Genomic DNA, 22274 nt, shown 5'->3' on the forward strand with positions numbered 1-22274 from the left:
TTAGACACTCTGTATATTTTTAGACACCCTGTATATTTTTAGACACCCTGTATATTTTTAGACACCCTGTATATTTTTGGACACCCTGTATATTTTTAGACACCTTGTATATTTTTAGACACCCTGTATGTTTTCAAACACCTTGTACATTTTTGGACACCCTGTATATTTTTAGACACCTTGTATATTTTTAGAAACATTGTATATTTTTGGACACCCTGTATATTTTTAGACACCTTGTATATTTTTATACCCCCTGTATATTTTTTAGACACCTTGTATATTTTAGACACCCTGTATATTTTTGGACACCTTGTATATTTTTAGACACCCTGTATATTTTTTAAAACCTGGTACATTTTTGAACACCTTGTATATTTTTAGACACCCTGTATATCTTTAGACACCTTGTATATTTTTAAACACCTTGTACATTTTTGAACACCCTGTATATTTTTAGACACCCTGTATATTTTTAGACATCTTGTATATTTTTGGACACCCTGTATATTTTTGGACACCTTGTATATGCTAAGAAGTTTCAGCGTCAGGGTATTTTCCCGTCATCCTTGACGGTGCGTGTATGATCATTAATCATAATTAAAAAAAAAATCAGAAAAAAAAGTCAAACAATAATTTGTTTAAATTCAGCTAATATTTATTGACAAAACACGTTGGGTATTTTTAGCTCGTTAAAATGTATGCATATTTGTCAGTAAGCAAGCTTTGTGGTCGTAGGTTCAATCCGTAATGAATCAATGTTTGTTTTTCAATTTTGGAGATAATTCCCATTTCTACCAATTGGAAGTGGGACGTTTCTTCAGGTAGGCACTAATTTTCGGGTGGGCAGCAACCTTGGTCCTCAGTCCCATCAACTTCGGATAACTGGTGAACATAGCCTGGTTTTCATTGAAGGAATTTTCAAGGAACGCGTAGCACATCACATCGCACAACATGATCTGTATTTAAAATAAAATATGAAAAAGGTATAGTAGTTTGCTGGAAGCATTAGGGATAAATAATGTAAATAAACAATAATAAATAATGTAATTAAATAATAATAAATAATGTAATTAAATAATCATAAATAATGTAATTAAATAATAATAAATAGTATAAGCAATGCAGAAAAACGTGAATGGTGACAGAGATAGAAAAATAGTAATTAAAGATAATATGAGAAATTTTTCTTCAAATTTTTATCTATTTGTGCTGCTATCGACGTCTCCACCCCCTCCAAGTGTTAAGATGTGTAAGAAAGATTAAAAAAACATTTAGCAAAAAAAAAAAAAAAAAAAAGGAAATACAACAAAAGAAAAAGGAAATAAGTTTATCAGCAAACAAATGTGTAGAAAGTTGTTAAGTAAGGCACACAAAAGAAAGCTAAACTAGGATTGTTAATCAAGGGGTGGCAGTGATAGGGACAAAAGGACTGGTCAATGGAGGTCAATATTTGGAGTTAGTTTACAGGCAGTTTTAAGAATGGCATCAAAATAAAGTTTAACTCTTTATAACATTCAATGATATAGTTATGATCCTGTAAGGGGCCTGAAAAAAAGACAATGCGCGGTAATCAGTGGAAAACAAAATATATTAACAGAAAAGTATTTGATTTTTTTTTTTATAAGGATTGACAATTTGGATTTATCGAAGTACTAATCTCATTTTATCCGCAAAGTCACGTGGTCTAACGAATCAAGTATTAAATGTAATTCATGTCTAAATGACATTCTTTTATCTTTAATTTTTTTTATTTTACTTGTTGATCATCGTTTACCAAGGCCAGATGCCACTCGAGGATAAGGGTTAACGAGTAGCAAGTAGACGAAGAGACAATGCATTGATGTTTGGTAATAGTGGGCATTGGTTACGGTTTAATTACTTAAGAGGATGGCTCAGCGAAAACTTATTTACATTAGCCTTGAAAACGACCACGGGCTGGGAAGCAACCGCACAGTATTGTGTTTCACACGCTGAAAATTCAATCCCTAATGCGATCAATACTAAGTATGTAACTGCGAATTGCTTAAGACTTCTACCGGAACAAGAGCATACTACCTCCGTGAATTAAATAAAGGGTTCTGTTTGAAATTCTGTATTAATTCTTCCCTTCAAACACCCAAAGAAGGTCGAAAGTTTTATTGGCTGAAATGTTGTGAGAATAACACTTAAGGTGAGAGCAATAGTCCGAATAATCCAAATAATACGGTATACTAACCTGGTCACCCATGAAATATTGGTTGCCGTTGTTACGTGATTCCAGGGTCCTCTCGAGGAAGGGCAACACACGACGACATGTGTCCATATAGCAACGATGCAGTTCCACCTAAAAATAAACGTCATTAGTGTTATACAATGTAGCATTTAGCATTAATTATTGCTAGCCGAGCTCCCCGACGTAGCCTGGCTGCTGGAAAAGATAACAGAATAATTTAAAACAATATTTCGCTACTTTCGCAGTTTATGGACCATACTGAAACAATAACGTTATTTTTTGAAAAGAAATTCTTTACGCGGACTAATAAGACTATTCTATACTTTCATCTAACAAGTTATTAAAGAAAAGATACAGTAAATATTTGAATTTAACTTGAAAATCCGATTTAAACCTAGTACGTTCCTTGCACAGGTACAATGTCTTTCTCTGTCTTCCAATTTTTTAAACACATTTCTCATTGCGATTGATTTTTAGAATGGAGTTTGTAATATATTCCATCACGTTTTGGCCAGTTAAGCTTCTGGCCGGCTTTGGGTAGGATTGAAACCGCTATCTTCAGAAAATTCTCACCTGGAACCGTAGAGATTCAACGCCTCTATCCACTGCGCCACGGGCCCCAAAGCCGGCCAGAGGCTTACTTGACCGAAACGTGGTGAAACGACAACAACTATGGATGGCAGTAATTGCTGAGAATGCAAGTAGAAGATTCGGAGTTCCTATGCCATCGTGGTTCCCACCTGACGATGGCCAGAGAAATAGTTGGCCGAAACGTCGTGAAACAACATCTAAGAAAAATGAGGATAATAGTCCGCAATAAATAAATTAATAAAAATTTTATGCTTCAAATTATTTATAACTTTAAACATTTAATCATGGTGTTTGGTTTGGTTGTTTTGTTTTATGGCATATAAACCATTTTCGGGTTATTTAGTGCCGAATCCAGTCATTTTTGAAAAAGTCATTAAGTTTCAAGTTTTGTATATTTTCATATATTTATTCATGGTGTTTGGTTTGATTGTTTTGTAAAAGAAAATTGTCTCTAATTTTAGAGAACAAAATGGTGTTTCGCAAAGAAACAAAAACTATAACATCAATATCCGTGGCATTTTAGACCAGGAAACCAATATCTTCAGACAACATGATCTAGTAGTAATAGACTTAAAAAATTGGAAATCCATGAAACTGCAGTAAGTATTCAAAATCAAATTAAAAAATTGATAATCATTCTTTTTTAAACTGTTGTATTTGGAATTTTAAATATGTTTTATATTTGAAATTTTAAATATTAATAATTCTTCAAAAAATAGTCATGAATTTCTTTTTAATTAATGCTTATACACGTGTCTCATTCCTGAATATTGACTGTTTTCCTAATTTTGAAAATTTGCAGATTTTTTTAATGGAAATCGCTTGAGACAAAGCATGAAGTCACTTGATGTAAAGAGATAAAAATACAACTTTATAATGAATAAAACAGCCTTACATAAGTGTGAGGTAGATAGATTTTCGACGCAGAAAACAGCGATTCATTCCCCTTTGTCAGAAACCTCACTCATGGAATGTGAGGACTAAAGAAACAAAGTAAAAGAAACCTCACTCATGGAATGTGAGGACTAAAGAAACAAAGTAAAAGAAGTTAGAGTTACGAGGTTGACGAAAGTAAACAAAGCTCAACTTCCTACTCTCCACAAAAAGGACAACAGGTAACTAACTGTGGTTAACGACAGTGACTGACAACTTAGGTGTGCCAAGTTCGAATCCAGTTTGCTCCACACTTTCACTTAGAGATGTCAACTATCTTCGTGTAGTCTCTCCAGTAAATATCCGATGTTTTTTATGCAGAACTCTAATTATAAATGTTGAATAGTATTCCGGGCAACACCAAAATTAACGCTGGTCGTGTTCACACGCAAATGGAGCTGGATGCGCACACGCAAATACTGTGGAAATCTTCAAACCAAGAAATGTCATCAAAATTCATAACAATTGAAAGAAGAGTGCAGAAACTTTGAAATCAACATTCTTCAACTGACAAGTTTTGAAAACAGTCATATTGAAAATTGGCCTTGGACGAATTTAATAAAGGTTAGTGGAACGCGGCATGGAAAAGTGAAATTCCAATCTAAAGCCTTTGTAAATAAAAACAAATGACAGCCAAAAAAGATATCAGTCAGAAAGAAGGGCACCAAGACGACCAGTTGTCATTGTGTATCACCCACATCACTCCACCACGCCTCATCTCTCTCCATCGCACATTGAGAAAGAATTGAACAGAAAATAAATTCTCATTCCTTTTTTATAAACTTACGTCAAGTGTTTTTTTGTGAAACAACTAATTGTCTTATATACATTGGTCAAGAAATTGAAACTCTATTAACAGATTAAATAGATGATACGGTTAAAAACTAAAGAACTACAGCATAACGTAACAGAAAGATATCGGGGAAACGAATGCCAACAGTAATCATTTGATTCATACGAAATGAATGAATGATGTTTGGCAACAACAACGGTAACAACAACAACAACAACGGTAACAACAACAACAACAACAACAACAACGGCAACAACGGCAACAACGGCAACAACAACAACAACAACAACAACAACGGCGACAACAACGGCGACAACAACGGCGACAACAACAACAACAGTAACAACAGCAACAATAACAACAGCAATAACGGCCACAACAACAGCAATAACAACAACAACAACAACGGCGACAACAACGGTAACAACAACAGCAACAACAACAACAACAACAACGACAGCAACGGCAACAACAACAACAACAACAACAGCAACAAGAGACTTTACAGATTTAAATGATACAAAAATATATTTGCAGGGTATGGTTTCCAACGGTTTTGCTTTAATATTTCAAATTTTAAATATATTTGTCAACTTACGGTCATATTGTTCGGATTTGCATTTCCGCTGGTTCCAGTCTGAAAAAAAAAAGAAACAAAAACAAAACAATTCCGTTTTACATTTCGTTTGTATTACGATTGTACAAAATCACAATCTAACGCAGGGATTGGCAAACTACAGCCGGCGGGCCGCATGTGGCCCTCCAAGTACTGAATATACACTTTTTACGGCTGAGAGGTACAGGACGGACAAAATGGCTATTCTCTGTAGGTACCGGCAACAGTCTGAAATTTGAGTGAAATTCTTAAAAATGACTGAATTTTCGCTTTTTTTTTTTACCAGTTTGTATCTTATTTGTTTAATTTTGCTTTAAGATAAAAAATATATTGGAACCAAGAGTAAACCTTCTTCTTTCGTTTGATGTTGGCTTTTTATTTGTGGAATCAAAATTCTATTTTACCGATATTTTGTACTGACACCATGATAGGAAAAATTTTGTTTTTCAAATAAATATGTTCATGTAAAGTTACTGCTTTAAAATATCAATAAAAATTTTTTTCCTCTTTAAATTAAGTTACTTTGTTTTCAAACAAATGCGCTTCATGTGACGTTTCTTCCTTAATATATAAATTCATTTTTGTCTTTTGAGTTACTTTATATTTGTATCCTTTGAAGTTTCTATTCTAAAATATTAATAAATAACTAGGGCTGTGACAACAGAATATTCTTTTCATTCTTTTAATTCTTAAGTATATATCCGACACCAAATGCAGGATTTGAAGAATAGGAATATAAAACGATCTTTAAAGATGGCATTCATAAAACGCAAAAATCTTTTTGTTCGTCAATGTTCACCTTCACAATTGGTTAAACGCGACGTCTCGATTCATTAAACGACAAACGTACCAACGTAGAAAAAAAAGGTAGAAACTTGAAAAAAAAAGGGGTAAGATTCGATTAATAAATTTGGGAAGAAATATCAAGAATTACATTTAACATTTATAAGCCTTTTCTTTCAAATCGGAAGAGTAATGACAAAAAAGAGAAAAAAACAAATAAATAAATTAATAATAGTGCTGTGACAACAGAATATTCTTTTCATTCTTTTGACTTAAGTATATATCCGACACAGTAAGACACAGTGAATCAACTGAGAAACACACCAGTCTATATAAAAAAAACATATAATATATTGACAGATATATACGCAAGAGTCAACACAATGAAAAGAATATGCTGTTGTCACAGCCCAATTAATAAATTAAAAAAAAAATTCTTTAAACACAGTTACTTATAATTGCCTTTATTTTAAAACAAGTTTTTTTTTGTTTTTCAAACGTGTTTCATGTGAAGCTCCTACTTAAAATACATATTAATAAACATTGTGTCTCTTCAAAGTATACAGTTAAACTGACTTACTGTGTCTTTCAAATAACTGCGTTCCGTGTGAATCTTCTATAATAATTTAAAATGTTAATAAATGAAAATTCATTGAATTTTTTTCCCTTTAAATCCTTTTATTTTGTCTGTTTTAGATATCAATACTATTGGAAAATATACTATGCAGCCTATTAAAATATGTCTTTTTTTAATGTGACCCTTACACGGAAAAATTTTCCCACCCTGATCTAACGTTTTTTTTTCTCTTTTTATGCAATCATTGAATTAAAAAGTTCGCCTTAATTTAAACGTTTTCCTTGAATATTTAAATAACAAACGTGTATTATTGAGTTTATTCAGACTACTGTTCTCATTGTGGGTGCTATTTACTATTTGATGTAATCTCCGACCTTCTTCAGGTATATCTCTGAACAAAAGCTAGTAAAAATATTTTTCAAGTGCACATTATCTATCATATAACGGCATTCTATCAAATTTTCCAAATAAGACCATAAAAGCATATCGATACTTTATTCCGACTAGCCTATTGTTATTTTTCCTTCCACTATTTTTGATTATAATATATTTTGAATATACTTATTCCGGCTATGAAAACTTTTAGAGCGAAGACATATTTCCTCTGAACGCATTAACAGAGATTTAAGGCAAGTAAGCGATGTTTTGTTTTCACAAAGTTTCAGTCGATGTAGCCATCGGCCTTATTCAAGCATCTCTTGTCGAACGCGGGAATCTTTCTTCCCTGTAGATTAAATAAAGGTTTCTCTTCGAAATGTTACTTTATTATTTATATATGTGTATATAATTGAAAAAATTATATCTATTAAAGTTCTGAAGTTTTGAGAGCAGGGCTGATTGTTTACATAGCGACCTTATGGCTAATAATTACTCCTTTTGAGAGGTTGAACTTTGGGGGCTTTGCTTTTTCTAGTGCTTATCTCACTTTCTATCTTAGTTCATGCCTTGTTTCTTGGGTAGATTCTTATTCTATTGGGGCTATTATGTCTAAGTATGAACACGCTGGATGGTTGTGGCGAAATTGAAACCTTTGTTTAGTACTGATTTTTCAAGGGGGTAGCTGTCGGTTGCTTATATTGACAATAGCTATTACTGGTGGGTGTTAGTATGGGATTAACTGTCCTTGGTTTCGAGTTTTTTTTATTTAGCGGGATTTTACTTTTTTAAATTATTTCAACTCACACCACTCATTTAACATAAAAAAAGGAATCGTCCGGAACTTACAGCACTGTGCCAGAACAATATGTTGCGACGACAACACATGCTGGTACAACCTTAGAATAAACCTTCGCAAAAATGACTACTCTGAGAGCGTTCCATTGGCTCCAGAAAACCCAGAGAAAACACTAAAAGACAATACCCCAAAATTTCCACAGTGTACACACCATACATAAAGAGCCTGTCTGAAAAGATTAAAAACATATGCAATCCATATGACATCAGAACAATATTCAGGAGTGATTCGACTCTCCAAAATCACCTAGTAAAAATCAAGCCCCCGACTGAAAGTCTCTTGACAAAAAAAAAAAAAAACTGTTTATATAAGATTTCATACAAATGCGGGAAACTGTACGAAGTTGAGACTATTCGCCCCATAAAGGTAAGGCTAGAAAAACACCGTAAAACCGTGACACAGGGAGAGGTCGAAAAGTCTGATCACATATGGACGGAAAAGGGACTCACTTCCCTTTATGGTACGACGTCAAAATAATTGACAAGGATGCTAGGTGGAGATTCAGGCGACTCAAGGAGGCAGCACATATGCTAAAAAAGCAATATGACTAAGCAGACTAAACCTAGATTTTAATAGCACTTAAGAGTTTCTGAGTATAAAAAAAACATTGTACACCCTTAAAATTTTGCCTCGCCTTTGTTAACCAACTTTTTCACAAATTCGAAACTAAAACCATAAAATGTAGACTAACTCAAAGAAACCGAAAATATCTACGGAGCTAGTAACTTTTCGGTTTTCTTTTCCAAGCAACAACCAACATGCCTGAAGATGGCCGAAGGACCATCCGACCAAAACGTTGCACAAATAGCACTCAAGATGAGAACAGTAGTCCGATCAATAGAAGTAATATAACACATATCGATGTTAGTTTTTGATTTAAGTAATTGTTAGAAGTGTCATTTTTTTCTTTTACAAAATAAGTTTTTGAAAAGTTAAATGATATTCGAATTATTTTTGTTTTAGCTTCAAATATGTTATTTAAGAGATTTTATAATGCCTTTCTTTTTTCTGTTTTCAGGTGGGTACAATAAAGGATTGCGTTCGAAATTCTGTGCAGATTTCCCACTCTGATAGATAGATTTATAAGTGCGACAAAGAAAGTGGGGGTTACGTCAACCGAAACGTTGTGAAAATTCGACCCAAGATGAGAACAGTAGTCGGAATAATCCAAATCCAAATAATACAAATGTTGAAAGAAGTTAATCAACAATGTAGAGAAAACATTACAAAATACCTGACTCACTCTGAAACGTCCGTCCTTTTCGTGGAAGTACCTCATGTAATCGTGCATGATTTCATAGAGACAGTCGCAGATGTAGTCAATCCTGAACATGTCCATGTTGGTTTTACCGTACAACCCTGAAATGAGAAGCATGTACTATTTTAATCACGTTAACCAAAGGCATATTATGATTATACAGGACACTAGGCACCTCCAATTCTCTGCGCAAAATTTGTGACGTCATTAGTTTGTGCTTACATTCAGTATTGAGGAGTGATCAAAAGCAAGTGTTCGACTAAACTTCAATCAATGCCTCCCTTGCCAAACTTTCAGAAAATACACTCGTCTAGCTGCAACCACTATATACGATTTCACGCACTCTATCTGTGTCTAAATCTAAGCTCGAATTCCATGAATAAAGCTTATTTCCCAGAATCACCCGCCTGTGGAACACTGTTCCGCTGGCATGCTTCCCAGTGGAATACAATATGGTAGTCTTCAAATCAAATTCTACCCAATTCACACCATTCACGATTACGACTCTACCACCTTACATTCATTAACCCTTAACCTCGAATGGCCTTCGGGTCTTGATATGTACTGACTCCCCCGTAAAAAAACGGTAAATATGAATAATTGAAATAACGTATTTTTGCTATTTTCTTGTTAGATTTACGCAAATGTATTCATTAAATTTATGATTTAAAAATATTTGTTTGACCACTTGGCTAAGTTTTTATCATACAATAAATATGTGAATTGAAACGACTAATCTGTAATGGGTTCCCATATTTTATGTGTTTAAAAGCCGCTAATAAACGTAGACAGTAATGACAAATAAATCATACCTTTACAATGCAGAAGAACGCCGGGATACGTTGGTCCCGGGATACGGTTATTCAGGTTACGATGTGGAATACGATGTTTACAGTATTTACCTCGTCTTACGGTTACTGTACTCTATTTTGTTACTAATTTTTAATGCCGTATCCCGGGGTTCTAGTCTAATATATATATTTATAAAATAGATATCGACTTCCCTAATACGCAATTGGCAACATTTTTATATTAAAATGTTTTTAAAAATTATGATGCCTTTTCCCAAAATTCTGTTTGAAACTAAACATTTCGAAAAGAATGGAATTAAACTTATCGTACTCATTTAAAATTTAATTATTTTTGATAATTTTTTTCTTTGCAAGTCAATAGATTATAGAATATCTTCATGAGAAAAAATAACACGTTTCTTACAAAACTTCCGGCATTAGAAAATATAATCGCTGAAACACAACACGCAGATTCTGTACTAACTGTATTCTTCCATTTTACCAAGAAAAAACACAATATATATATATATATATATATATATATATAACATTCTGAAGATGGTGTATATTGTAATGACCTATGCATTGACGCCGGGCGAAATAATGACGCCATATTTCAAGTTAGTAAATGTTTGTTTATAAAGCGAAGAACTGGATTCCAGAATATAAGACTTTTCAGAGCTCAGCTAATCAGAATTTACGGAATTTGGCGAGAGAGCCTATATCATTTATGAATCGAAAATTGGAAAGATTATATTAGATCTATGTATGTATGTATGAGCTAGTTACGGTTGGTGTAATCACAGAATCTGTGGAACGCGTAGAATTCGTCCTGGTGACAAGTGGCAGAGAGAAAAATAGGAAATCCTTTCTCTAAAGATGTTGCGATTGTGATGGATTAAAATTTGTATTTTTTATCAGGACTGAATGTGTCTAAAATGGTGTGCAAAAGCTACAGAAGATAGTGGCTATGAGCCTAGACGTATTGAATTTGTATGTGACATCTATTGTTCCAAACACACGATACTTTTGTCCAGAAGGGAATTTCTTTGGCTACTTTATTAATATAGAGATAATATATTTCATTTGAATATAATATCGGACCACGTACGAAAATACTCTCATACATCTTGTGAAAACAATATTTTAAAAATAAAAATTATCTAAAGATTAATACGTATCGAAAAATTCGTGAATATCTGACCATTAGTTAATGTTAATGTTAAATTGATTTTTCAAGCTAGGTGCTGTATGTACTGCGCCGAGTCGTAGAAATCCCCAGTTTGGTATCTGGTTGATTAACTGGGAGAGATGCACCCCAGTCTTCGTTAAGACATGCATATAGGAGAAAAAAATTCTGATGTAAAAACCTGCGGTGTAATGTATATTCTGTCCTGTGGCACGTACATAGTTAATAATACCAAAAAACGGTTAGTTCTACACAAAGCCTTCACCACAATAAACAACTTAGTGGCGGAAGCTCATACGTCGAAATCGACAGGAGAGTCCATCATATATATATATATATATATATATATATATATATATATATATATATATATATAAACTAAGCCAGTCTAACTTTCAAAATTAGACATATATAGCATTATATCTTTCGGATCGATATTTGATGAATATGAAAAACGGAAGAGTTTCCAGTTTATTTATATAAAACATTTTTTTATCATTCTTTTTAAATATAAAGATAGGATCTTTAAGAGAATTTATAATAAGCAGCTAAACTAGTCGTAAAGTGATGTGCAACGTTGTCCGGGAACCAACACGTTGTATGTTCAGTCGCAAAATGCACAAATAAAAGAAAAGAATTTCAACTCATTTTTTTCTTTGTAACAATGACATTTATTTCCTCATTGTTACGACTCTGATATCCCCCATGTGATCTCGAACGTTATTCCCGTCTCTAACGTGATTTCGATTTTAAAGTCATTATTTTTCCTTACCAGTGACGTCATTTCGCATGCGTTTGTATACGCGTATCCGTGCTATGTTACAGATCTTCAACACTCTAGATAAGAACAGTCGTCGGAGAAATCGAAATAATATGAATTATCAATCCTCATCTCAAAAATTGAAAAAGATAGCGTTGTATATTAAAATGATGTTCATCACAGATTGTCTTACCAAATTCGCGAGCCAAAAATCTTGCAATGGCCATGGTTTCAGGCATCTTGTTTTTGCCATCGATATCCAAGACAGGAACGGTTAAGCTGGGCATGTCTGAAAGAAAATGAAAATGAAAAAAATGAATGAAAGGCGTTGAAAGAAATATTTCTTTTCTTTTTCTTTTTACTCTTATTAACCCCAAACAAGACATATTGCCACTTAGGTTTAAGATGCTACTATTTGAAATCGTATCTATGAAGACACTACAGGATGTACAATAAATTTGTAGCTCTAGAAAAGACGACATAATTCCATTTCCGTTTGATAAAAAACGGTTTTCTTTTTTGTTGCAGACCATCTACTAGTTGGCCAGTTGTGTACAAATCCTAAGAGCAATAGGAGCCTTCCATCATGTCTGAAAGTAACACAATGTTCAACGGGCGAAATCGGAAAGGCGCCGCTGCACAACTCATGCTCTCTACCAATCCAAGTTATGACAACAGGACCATTACCAGCACCCTCAAAGTACATCGCTAGATTGCCACGAATAACAAGGACGTGCACAGGGTGATGAAAACAAAGTTTTCAGTTTGGTCTTTGGTGTGGTTTTAAGTAGAGCCACATCATGCCACCTCACAACATCGAAGTCGGCTTGAAAGTCAACACCAAAGTGTACATGGATGTGCCGAAGAGTATGGTGATCACCCGTCGCAATTAGGTGGTTGCTGGCAGACCCTGGGTGTGGCAGCAGGACTTGACGCCGACTCACAAGCCCAAAGAGACAAAGGCTTGGCTTCAGGCGGAGTGCTACAGCTTCTCTTACTGACCCCTTACTTCCTCGACCTGAACCTGCTGGACTACTTTGTTTGCTCATAAATCGAGAACATCACCAACATGACCTCTAACAACACCAAAGCCAGCCTGATCACCAACACCCGCCGACTATTCGCCGAGCTTCCGCCGGCGCTTGTGGAAAAGGCAGTCTTCCAGTTCTGGACTCGTATCTAGGCGATGATTGAGGCTGAAGGCGGCTACATTGAATAGATGTCAGCTCTACTACATAATCAAGTTACCTGAATTGATTTTTTAAATAACTTTTTAAAATAAAACTGTAGTGCTATTTTCTTTAGGGCGACACTTTTATCATTCCATCCCGTATGTAGGGAGTTGAACAGGGAGATGTCTGCTCACGCTTAAATTTTTACATAAGGCCGGAAGGGAATTTAAAATTCTTGCAGTGCGAAAAAGGGTACAACTAGACTATAAGGCTTTCTGGTATTTAGGGAACTCCACAGTTAAGGGGTGAGATTTTGCCACTTGTCGGGATAGTCAAGGGTATTTTCATCGATGGAGTACCAGTGCTAGGCGTTCATTAGAGCACATTCTATTAAAATACTTGTAAAACAGGCACACGACTGCAACATCGAACAATGTGACAAGGGTTGGGACATGGTTGAACCCTATTAGGTTGGAGATATTTTTAAACCCTAGAAGTGAAAGATTAGTGTAGATGCATCAGCACAGATGTGACTGCAAAACTCCATGAATAGCGAATGGTGGATTTGTAGAGCTAAAAAAATACTCTCTGATGTGAGTAATTTTCTAGCACAGTGGAGGGAGCCCATCTTTTTTAACAGCTGCCTAAAATGCATTTGTTCCAATTTAGGTGCTTTGTGAATGTTTAGTTGTGGAAGTTTGAACGAAAAGATCCCATGTAGTGTTATATATTGTGAGCTTAAGAATTGTTGCAATTTTTAAAATATATTCTTTAAATATATATTGGCGCTTCTTATTGAACTATTTAATGTATTCTGATCTAAATAGTATGCTAGAAGGTTAAAATCTGTCTGACTGAGTGATCATTTATCCTCCTGGACCCACAAAAGCTTGGCCTAATAAAACATTATAGAATAATTCATTAATTAATTATTGTTGTAGTTGTAGTATAGTTGTAATAGTAATAACAGTAGTAATATAGTTTTAGAGTTAAGCGATAATGTAGGTCAAATAATGTGTCTCACCTAATGGAGTACTCTCACCAAATCTCGGGAGGAGTCTACTAAGAGGATCCTTTTTCTGCATTGACAGCATACAATACTGACTTCGAAATCTAGTGGACGATGGACGATGAGCTTATGTCCGCCAGACTTCCGCTTTCTTAAAGAAGAGATTTCATAAGTCTATCTCTGCTTTACTCTTATTTTAATCACAAATGCTCGACTGAGCTTCAATATATGATCCTACCACCTGTAAAACACATATCTAACTACAACAACTGAAACGCAGCACAGTAATCACATACTTCGATATTACTTTTAACTATTAAAGTAATTCTAAATGTCCCTATTAAACATGATTACAATTCAACCAATCAGAGCTATCTACATTTGTATATGACGAAAAGCGATGCTCAAAACCCTCTGTGTAGTTTACAGTTGAGATAGTCGAGCGAGTTGGATCAACAGGGAGCGAAATTCTTTGTGTGCAAGAATGAGTTTCAGACACTAATCCCGTCGCTTAGATTTGGTTTCAGCAAGATGGTTCAATCTCTTATTCATATCTCGAATATTTCCTGAGATTTAGTAAAAAGGAAGTTAGCTTCTTCTATATTTCTCCACACGGTTCAATAAGAGCAAATTAAAATTAGCAAGTCGGATGCTAAGTTATTTTTTAAAACTTAAATGCTATTTGCGTCTGACTTAAAATCAGACGAGATACACAATTCGGTATATATATATATATATATATATATATATATATATATATATATATATATATATATATATATATATTTATTTTTGAAACAAATCAAGAGAGAGAATTCAGTATGAGTGTAAATGCTAACATGGTTTACATATCCTTTCTTGGGTTATAAAAATCGTCTTAAAACTTATCTTAGCTGGAATAAGTATATTCTGAAATAAAATATATCCGTGCCAATAACTAATGCAATAAAAAAAAGTACAATAATTTAGCCCAGATGAAGTATCGCTATTCCAAACGGTTTGCTTTTGGGGCTTGACTTTGAAAATCCAATAAAATAATATTATATGATAATGTGCGCTTTAAAAATATATTTAACTTTTTACGAGACAAACGGGATGAGGGTGGGGGTTCGCCCGGCTTTTCTCGGTCGTGAGATACGCTTAAATATTATATTTTAATTTGTCCAAATTTCGTATACATTATTATAGAGTCGTGATTCAAAAACAACAACAACAAAAAAGTAATTAGGTGCACTCAGCTCGAATCGAAACCGAAAGCAAAACTGTAGCATACAAAGCTGGTGACTTTACTACTGCACCAAGGTGACACGCTTATGAACTGATTAAAAATTAAAAATAAACTAAGATAAATGTAAAAAAAATATTACGAATTTTTCAATTTTGACCCTTTTTGATCCGTTAAAAATTATTTAAATCGGCTAAAAATCCATAAAAGAACGGCCCGTAAAAAAAACAACAATAATTTGAGGCCCCTATCGCCGCTTTACGACTTTTAGTTTCGGAGGAGATAGAGTTTGAAAATATGGAGACAGACAAACAGAGAAACCGACGGACGGACAGACAGACATAGCCGTTTATATATTAGATTAATTATTAATCTAATATATAAAGCGCTATATGTTTGTCTGTCTGTATGAAGACTATCGTAGAACGACTACCACAGTTACAGAGAGAGTTTTTTCTTGAATGTAGGAGATTTAAGATTTGTGTCTTTTTAATGCCGACGTGCGTATTGTTTTAGATGTTAGACCTCCATCGGGACGGGAGAAAATGTAACACTTTTTTTCTGAAAGAAAAGTTGTCTCTGAACAGCTTTGTTTTTTTTTTTGTTTTTTGTTTTTTTTCAGAAGCATTGTTCATGGAATATAAAGCCTGAAAGACTAAATAAAGGAAGCGAGTTTTACGAAGATGCTGAAAGTAACGTTTTACCCTTCTAGTAAAATGGATAGATTCGAACCCAGAATATGGCAATACTTCCCCCTTTGTCGCTCATGGAATGGTAACGACTAATGGATAACAGAAGAAAGGTTCGCGTCATGAGGTTGGCAGAACTAAAGCCATTATTAGTACTCTCCTTTTATCGAAAAAAACAAACCAAAAAAACAACAACAAAAAAAAACAACAAAAAAACAACAAAAAATAACAACAAAAAAACAACAAAAAAAACAAACCAAAAAAAACAACAACAAAAAAAACAAAAAAAAACAAAAAAAAAAAACAAAAACAAAAAAATAACAAAGAAAAGTAAATATTTTTTTTACCTTTCTTGTATTTTTCCCAATCGTTGAACTCGATCCTCTTATCGGTGTACTTGACGTCAGCCATGGCGAACAACATGCGGAGGACCTCAGCACGTCCGCGGCCATTGAAGTAGAACAAAGCATAAGCTGGCATTGTTGATGTCTTGTCGGTTTTTCGAGAAGCCAAAATTCTTTACTGTCTAAGAGTTCTTCTCAAAGTGCCCAAACGATTTGAGGTTCATTCTTATATACATGTTCCATGCTGACTAATTAAAAATGACTGGACGTTGCTGCAGACGTTAATTACGTTGCAGCTGCAGAAGAAAGCATCGTTTTCTTTTGTTTTAGTAGGGATTAATTGGGACTGTTGCAATGGCCAAACAAATTAACCTGCCTGCATTTATTATGCAAAACAAAAGAATTGTGCAACGAGTCGGCACTTCTCAAAATTAAAACTGCACAGTTGCACCTAATTACTTACCAAATTACGGTGAATTGAAACAGTCAAAGAAAAACGCCGCCCAAAAAGAAAATTGTGAATAGTGTGTATTACGTTACTTTCTTTTCTGAATTGTCTTTTCTGAGTTTTTGAGATAAGGACTGGTTATTCGTATAATTTGGAGTCTTCGGACTACTATTCTCATCTTGAGTGTTATTTTCACAACATTTTAGTCAACTTTCTTCAAGTGTATTTTGGACTTCCATGGAGCCTTCCAGACGTTCTCGGAACGTTACAAGTGCATATTCCTATATTCTTTCGAATTATTTGGATTTTCAGACTATTGTTCACATCTTGATTCTTATTCGCACAACTTTCGATTCATATAAACTACAACCCTCTTCAGGTGTATCTTGTCGAACTCAGAAATAAATACAATTGCGAATTACTGAGGACATCTACTCAGTCATGGCCGACAGAACGAAAGAATTCTACCCCCGTGGATTAAATAAATGGTTCTGTTTGAAATTCCATACAGATTCCAGAGTTCAACATAAACATGTTCAAGTTCGACAATATGCACCTCAAGAAGGTTGGAGTTTACATCGACCGACACGTTGGACAAATAACACAAAGATAAAAAAAAACTAGTACGAAAAACATAAATAATACTAATTAGTAATCCTCACTTCAAAAATTCAGAAATATTCTCATATTTTTTTGTCAAGGCTCAGTGATTATATTTATGTGAAACTTGTATTTCATTTAGAATATAAGGGTTTGAAATTAAATATATTCAGTGTTTAAAAATAATCTCTCTTTTTTAAAAAAAAGTTCCCGGTGTCGAAGAGTTACATGAAAGTAGAAAATGAACATATCGCTACTTTCTCCCTGGAAGGTTTATTTGTTAGAGTCATATTTACCGGATAAATTATAATAAATATTAAAGTTATGAAAAACTAATGGCGATTTTCTGGAACCATCTAACAAAATCAATGCTAATTGCTTAACGAAACAGTTTATCATATGAAGTTTTTGATTATTTTTTTATTATGATCGAATGTCACTGAAAAAATCAAAATTATTTCATTATATATATATATATATATATATATATGTATATAAATATATATATATATATATATATATATAAATATATATATTTCACTGAAAAAATAGAAATTATTTAATTATACACATATATATATATATGTTATACATACAGGGTGACCCCCAAAAAACAAAAGCTAAATGGAGGCCATCTAGAATATATCCTGTAGAGCTGAGAAAAAAAGGCCAAAGACCTTAGTGTTTTGATGTGATGTTTTGAATATAATAAACTAGTTATGACCAAAGTTTCATTTCATTCGGATAAAACACTAAGAAACGAGGCCTAATTAGAGTTGGGGCCCGTTTTTTGGGTCACCCTGTATATATATATATATATATATATATATATATATATATATATATATATATATATATATATATATATATATATATATACACAGTCATGGCCAAAAGTTTTGAGACTTAGATATTTTTTATTTTTTCCTTAAGTTATTAAGAAAAATGTTGTATTTTTCTAACATGTGATTTGCTACAGATTATCTAAAAGTCTTTTTAGTTATGCTTAATAGCTGGAGATTTTATCCTTTGCATTAAAATGGTGTTTTTGGCTTATTCCTGCAGGAGATGGGATTGGGTAAATTGGATTTTTTTAAGTCACAATGAGATATCAACGTAATGAAGAGTCACAATAAACATAAAAAAAAACTCATATGAGATTTTAGCAACGTTTTGTTATTCTTAAACATTTTGATTAACTAAATTTTCTTCACCTTTTTCCAGGTTGAAAAATTGTCTTATTAAAAGAAAAGCGCCAAACTATCATTGTTATGCATCAAAGTGGATTGAAATGCAAAGATATTGTAGTCAATGGCATTACAACAAGGAAGTACCATCTTCAGAATAATCAACAAGTTCAAAGAACCAGGTAATACTGGGGCCAAAAAAATTCCCCTGGATGATCAGGACTGTCGAATGCTCGCCAAGATCATCTCTTGATAAGGTCTCAACTTAAGGATCAGACTTCGTCCAGCGCAACACTTGCTGAAACGTGAAATGAGGCTAGTGTGAGTGCCTCAACGCGGACAGTGAGGAGAATACTTTTCAACAGTTGCCTCAAATAAAAAAAAAACTTTTCTATTACGAAAATATATTTCAGAAAGGCTAAAGTTTTGCAGAAAATATAAAGATTGGACAGTAGAGGATTGGGGCAAGGTGATATTTTCGGATGAGGCACCATTTCGTTTGTTTGGATCTTCTGGAAAATCCTTTGTTAGGAGAAAGAAGGGGGAATACTTCCCTAAATCTTGCGTGATCCCTACGGTAAAGCACCCGGGAACTGTTCACGTATGGGCTTGCTTTTCATCTTGGTAAATTGGAGCACTAACTATTCTGCAGAAAAAAATACTGTTATGAATGCCAAATGGTACCTGAATGTGTTTAAAGATCATCCCAACAATTCAAGAGCAATCTCTGGGCACAAACTCCTTTTTTTCCAGCACGATGGTGCTCCTTGCCATACTGCAAGGATGATAACAAAGTTCTTGAATGATAAAAATATCGAAATCTTGAAACCTTGGCACAGGAATTCACTGGATTTGAATCCCATAAATAATCTTTTGGCAATAATTAAACGAGCGGTAGATAAACAGACGCTTAACGCTGTCTGACTGTGGTGATCTAACGTGTGTCGATGTAATTATGCGACATATAATGTTTGCATAGTTAGTATCACTTTAAAAAACATGTACCATCCTATTAAAAGTTTTTGCTCGGTAGATGCACCTGGATCATGACTGCTTGCTAATAAAAATGTAGAAAAAGATTTATTTTATTCTACGATATATCAACCTTTTCGGCATATTTATTGATGAATCCAGTAATTTTGAAAAAGCTTTTATGCCTCAAGTTCTTTATATATTTCTTCATAGAGATTGGTTCGGTCGATTTTTTTTACGCAATATTAACCTCCTACGGGTTATTTAATGTCAAAAGCATTAATTTTGAAACAGGGTTTTATGCTTCAAGTTCTTTATATCTTCAAATATTTATTTATGGCGTAGGAGAGTTTTGTTTAATTTTTATTTGTTAGAATTCCGGCTTTCTCAGTTTTTAAGCTTTTTCGGATGCACTGTTTCGAATCCAACATGAGTCACATTTTCCACTTTGTTGCATTTATTATTTATTAACACCCCGGTTTGTTTTTGCGTGACCCAGCACATATAAAAAGAACGGATACTAACAGAGTATGTTTAAATATATTGACTTCCTAGCCAAAAAATGCACAAAAAATTGGGACGATTAATCGGAATCGGGAATCGGAAAAATCGAAACTTTTAACTTATCGAAACCGATATCTGAATCGGACAAATATGTACATATTTTCCGATCCTAGAAACGATTCTTTTAATTATCTTTTTTTATTTGATTTTTTTAAACAAAATCTTCCGCTGCTGGTAGTAATAATAAAATAATCGATATTTATTGATTTTAAACTACCAGTAAAATTAAAATATATACATAATTCCCTGGATATTTTTACGTGTAAGGAAATATCTGCATATTTAACATGGGTTTTACGGAAATCGGGGAAAATCAACTCTATAGTTTCATATTTAGAGATTTATAAAGAATCGGAATTAGAATTGGTACTTATATCGGAATCGGAATTTAGTACGGAATCAGTAATTGTATCAGAATCGGAAAAAATAATAGAATCGTTCCATCACTAATTGCAAAACTCAATCATATTTTTAAAAGTCTGAAACTAAAATCAATTTTCCTGCTCAAAACAACCCAATCAAACATCATAAAGATATAAATAATTTGCATAAAATCATGTTTCCATAATTATTATATTCGGCATTTAGTAAACAAAATTCCATTGTATTCCATAAAACAAATTGAAGCAAAAAACATTTTTTCCCAAAATTGTTGAATTTTGAATCAAATAACCCAAAATGGTTGATATACTGTACCAAACCAAAGACCATGAGAGTCCTGGATATGACCTTAAACAATATCCAATGGTGAAGCCCCAGCTTGCTGTCTTTGGGGGAGTGTGGAGTCACCCCTTAATTGTCATTGCTCCCAGGTCCACTCTGACTCCGGAATGGTAGTACCTGTTAGGGTCCCAACTATGGGTTAAATAGAAATCGACTTGGAAAAAACCAAAAAGCCAAGTGTATTCTATTAAAAATATTTCTTCAAAATCACTGGATTCAGCATTGAATGACATGAAAAGGGTTGATATGCCGTAAAACAAAAACAATCAAACAATCCAAAGGTTTTTCAAAATTATCGGATTCATCAATAAAGAACATAAAGAACAAAAAAATATAAAAACAAAAAAACAAAAAAATCAAAACAAAAACAATATAACTAGATTTGGCATTAAATAAACCAAAGAAGATTGATATGCCGTAAAATATCTAAACTACGACTAAATATTTGATATAAAAATTTGAGACATAAAAGCTTTTTCCATATTTACTGAAGTCGGTATCAAATAACCGCAGTAAGATTGATATGCCGTAAAAGAAATCAAACAAACTAAAAAGCATGAATAAATATTTGAAGATATAAATTACTGTATTCAAAATTACGAGGTGCCTTGAACAAGTTTTCAGACTTTTTTTTGTACAGGCATTTAAAATTGTCAAAAACGTTTGAAAATTCAGTAGGTTATTGCTATATATCTCATGAGATTACTAACCAAATTATATTGTTTCAGGTTGAATAGCTACAGCAAGAATTGCAATATACCCTACCAAAGCCTGATTGCAAGAGCTGGTGAATTTCAAAAATGCAATCTGGACGTGAAGACACTTTAGAAGAACTATATGGAATACTATTTTGTTTTACACTTGGAAAATGCCACAGAAATGTATGGAATAATTCAGACCGCTTTTGGGAGATCTTGCATGAATCGAGCATCAACATTTGCGTAGTATAAGAGATTCAAGGAAGGAAGGAAGGGAGTCTGTGAAGGAAGATAAGAAGAGTGGGGGGAGTAAGGAAGTTAGAACACTGGAGTTGATTAGTCAAATAAAGAATTTCATGGATAAGGAACACCGTGTGTTTATAGAGACAATACGAGCGCAATTTGATGTCAGTGTGGGAACTCTGAACACAATTATCCGCGAGAAACTGAAGATGCTGATGATTTGTGCGAATGCACCCGCCCACAACTTCATCCTTGTCACAGACTATTTGGCCAAGATGGGCATCAAAACAATTCCTGACTCTCTTAAAGTTCAGACCTTGCTCTCTGTGACTATTGGTTATTCCCTAAATTCAAGGCAAACTATGGATGTTGTTGCTATGGATGTTGTTGCTATGGATGTTGTTGCTATGGATGTTGTTGCTATGGGATAATTGAGGAGATGAAAGAGATTGTGACAAGGGTCATTGACACGCTCACCAAGTGGACTTCAATGGTGCCTTCCAGAAGTTATTGGAACGGTACAACAAGTGCATTGCAGCCGAAGGAGATTACTTTAGAGTGGACTAGACTTTTATGTGTGTACTATCCATAAAAGTGCCCATACGCAAAAAGTCAGGACACTCATGAAGGCACCTTGTACATAAAAAAGTGAACATTTTA

The 22274-nt window shown here is 33.8% G+C and overlaps 1 protein-coding gene across 2 annotated transcripts; it reads right to left on the bottom strand.

Annotated features, from left to right (window-relative positions):
• Positions 1-645: 645 nt before the first annotated feature.
• LOC145265722 (S-crystallin SL20-1-like) lies at positions 646-16360 on the bottom strand. 2 transcript variants are annotated; one of them, XM_080121778.1, is made up of 6 exons: positions 16183-16360; positions 11934-12029; positions 8986-9101; positions 5131-5169; positions 2219-2326; positions 646-959 (listed from the first exon to the last, which is right to left on the bottom strand). In XM_080121778.1, the coding sequence occupies exons 1-6, from the start codon at positions 16313-16315 to the stop codon at positions 795-797; spliced, it is 657 nt and encodes a 218-aa protein (XP_079977904.1). In that variant the 5' UTR covers positions 16316-16360; the 3' UTR covers positions 646-794. The 2 variants fall into 2 exon arrangements, with proteins under 2 accessions (XP_079977904.1, XP_079977903.1); XM_080121777.1 differs by having other exon boundaries at positions 8977-9101.
• Positions 16361-22274: the final 5914 nt, after the last annotated feature.

Source organism: Euprymna scolopes, chromosome 40, assembly GCF_053919585.1.
Source record: "Euprymna scolopes isolate OS-2025 chromosome 40, ASM5391958v1, whole genome shotgun sequence".
NCBI lineage: Eukaryota > Metazoa > Mollusca > Cephalopoda > Sepiida > Sepiolidae > Euprymna > Euprymna scolopes.

Coding starts and splice junctions, on each gene's coding strand:
- LOC145265722 (XM_080121777.1), bottom strand. CDS start 16,315: ATGCCAGCTTATGCTTTGTTCTACTTCAATGGCCGCGGACGTGCTGAG. Junction 12,030..16,182: donor TTGGGAAAAATACAAGAAAG/GTAAAAAAAATA, acceptor ATTTTCTTTCAG/ACATGCCCAGCTTAACCGTT. Junction 2,327..5,130: donor CAAATCCGAACAATATGACC/GTAAGTTGACAA, acceptor GTTTATTTTTAG/GTGGAACTGCATCGTTGCTA.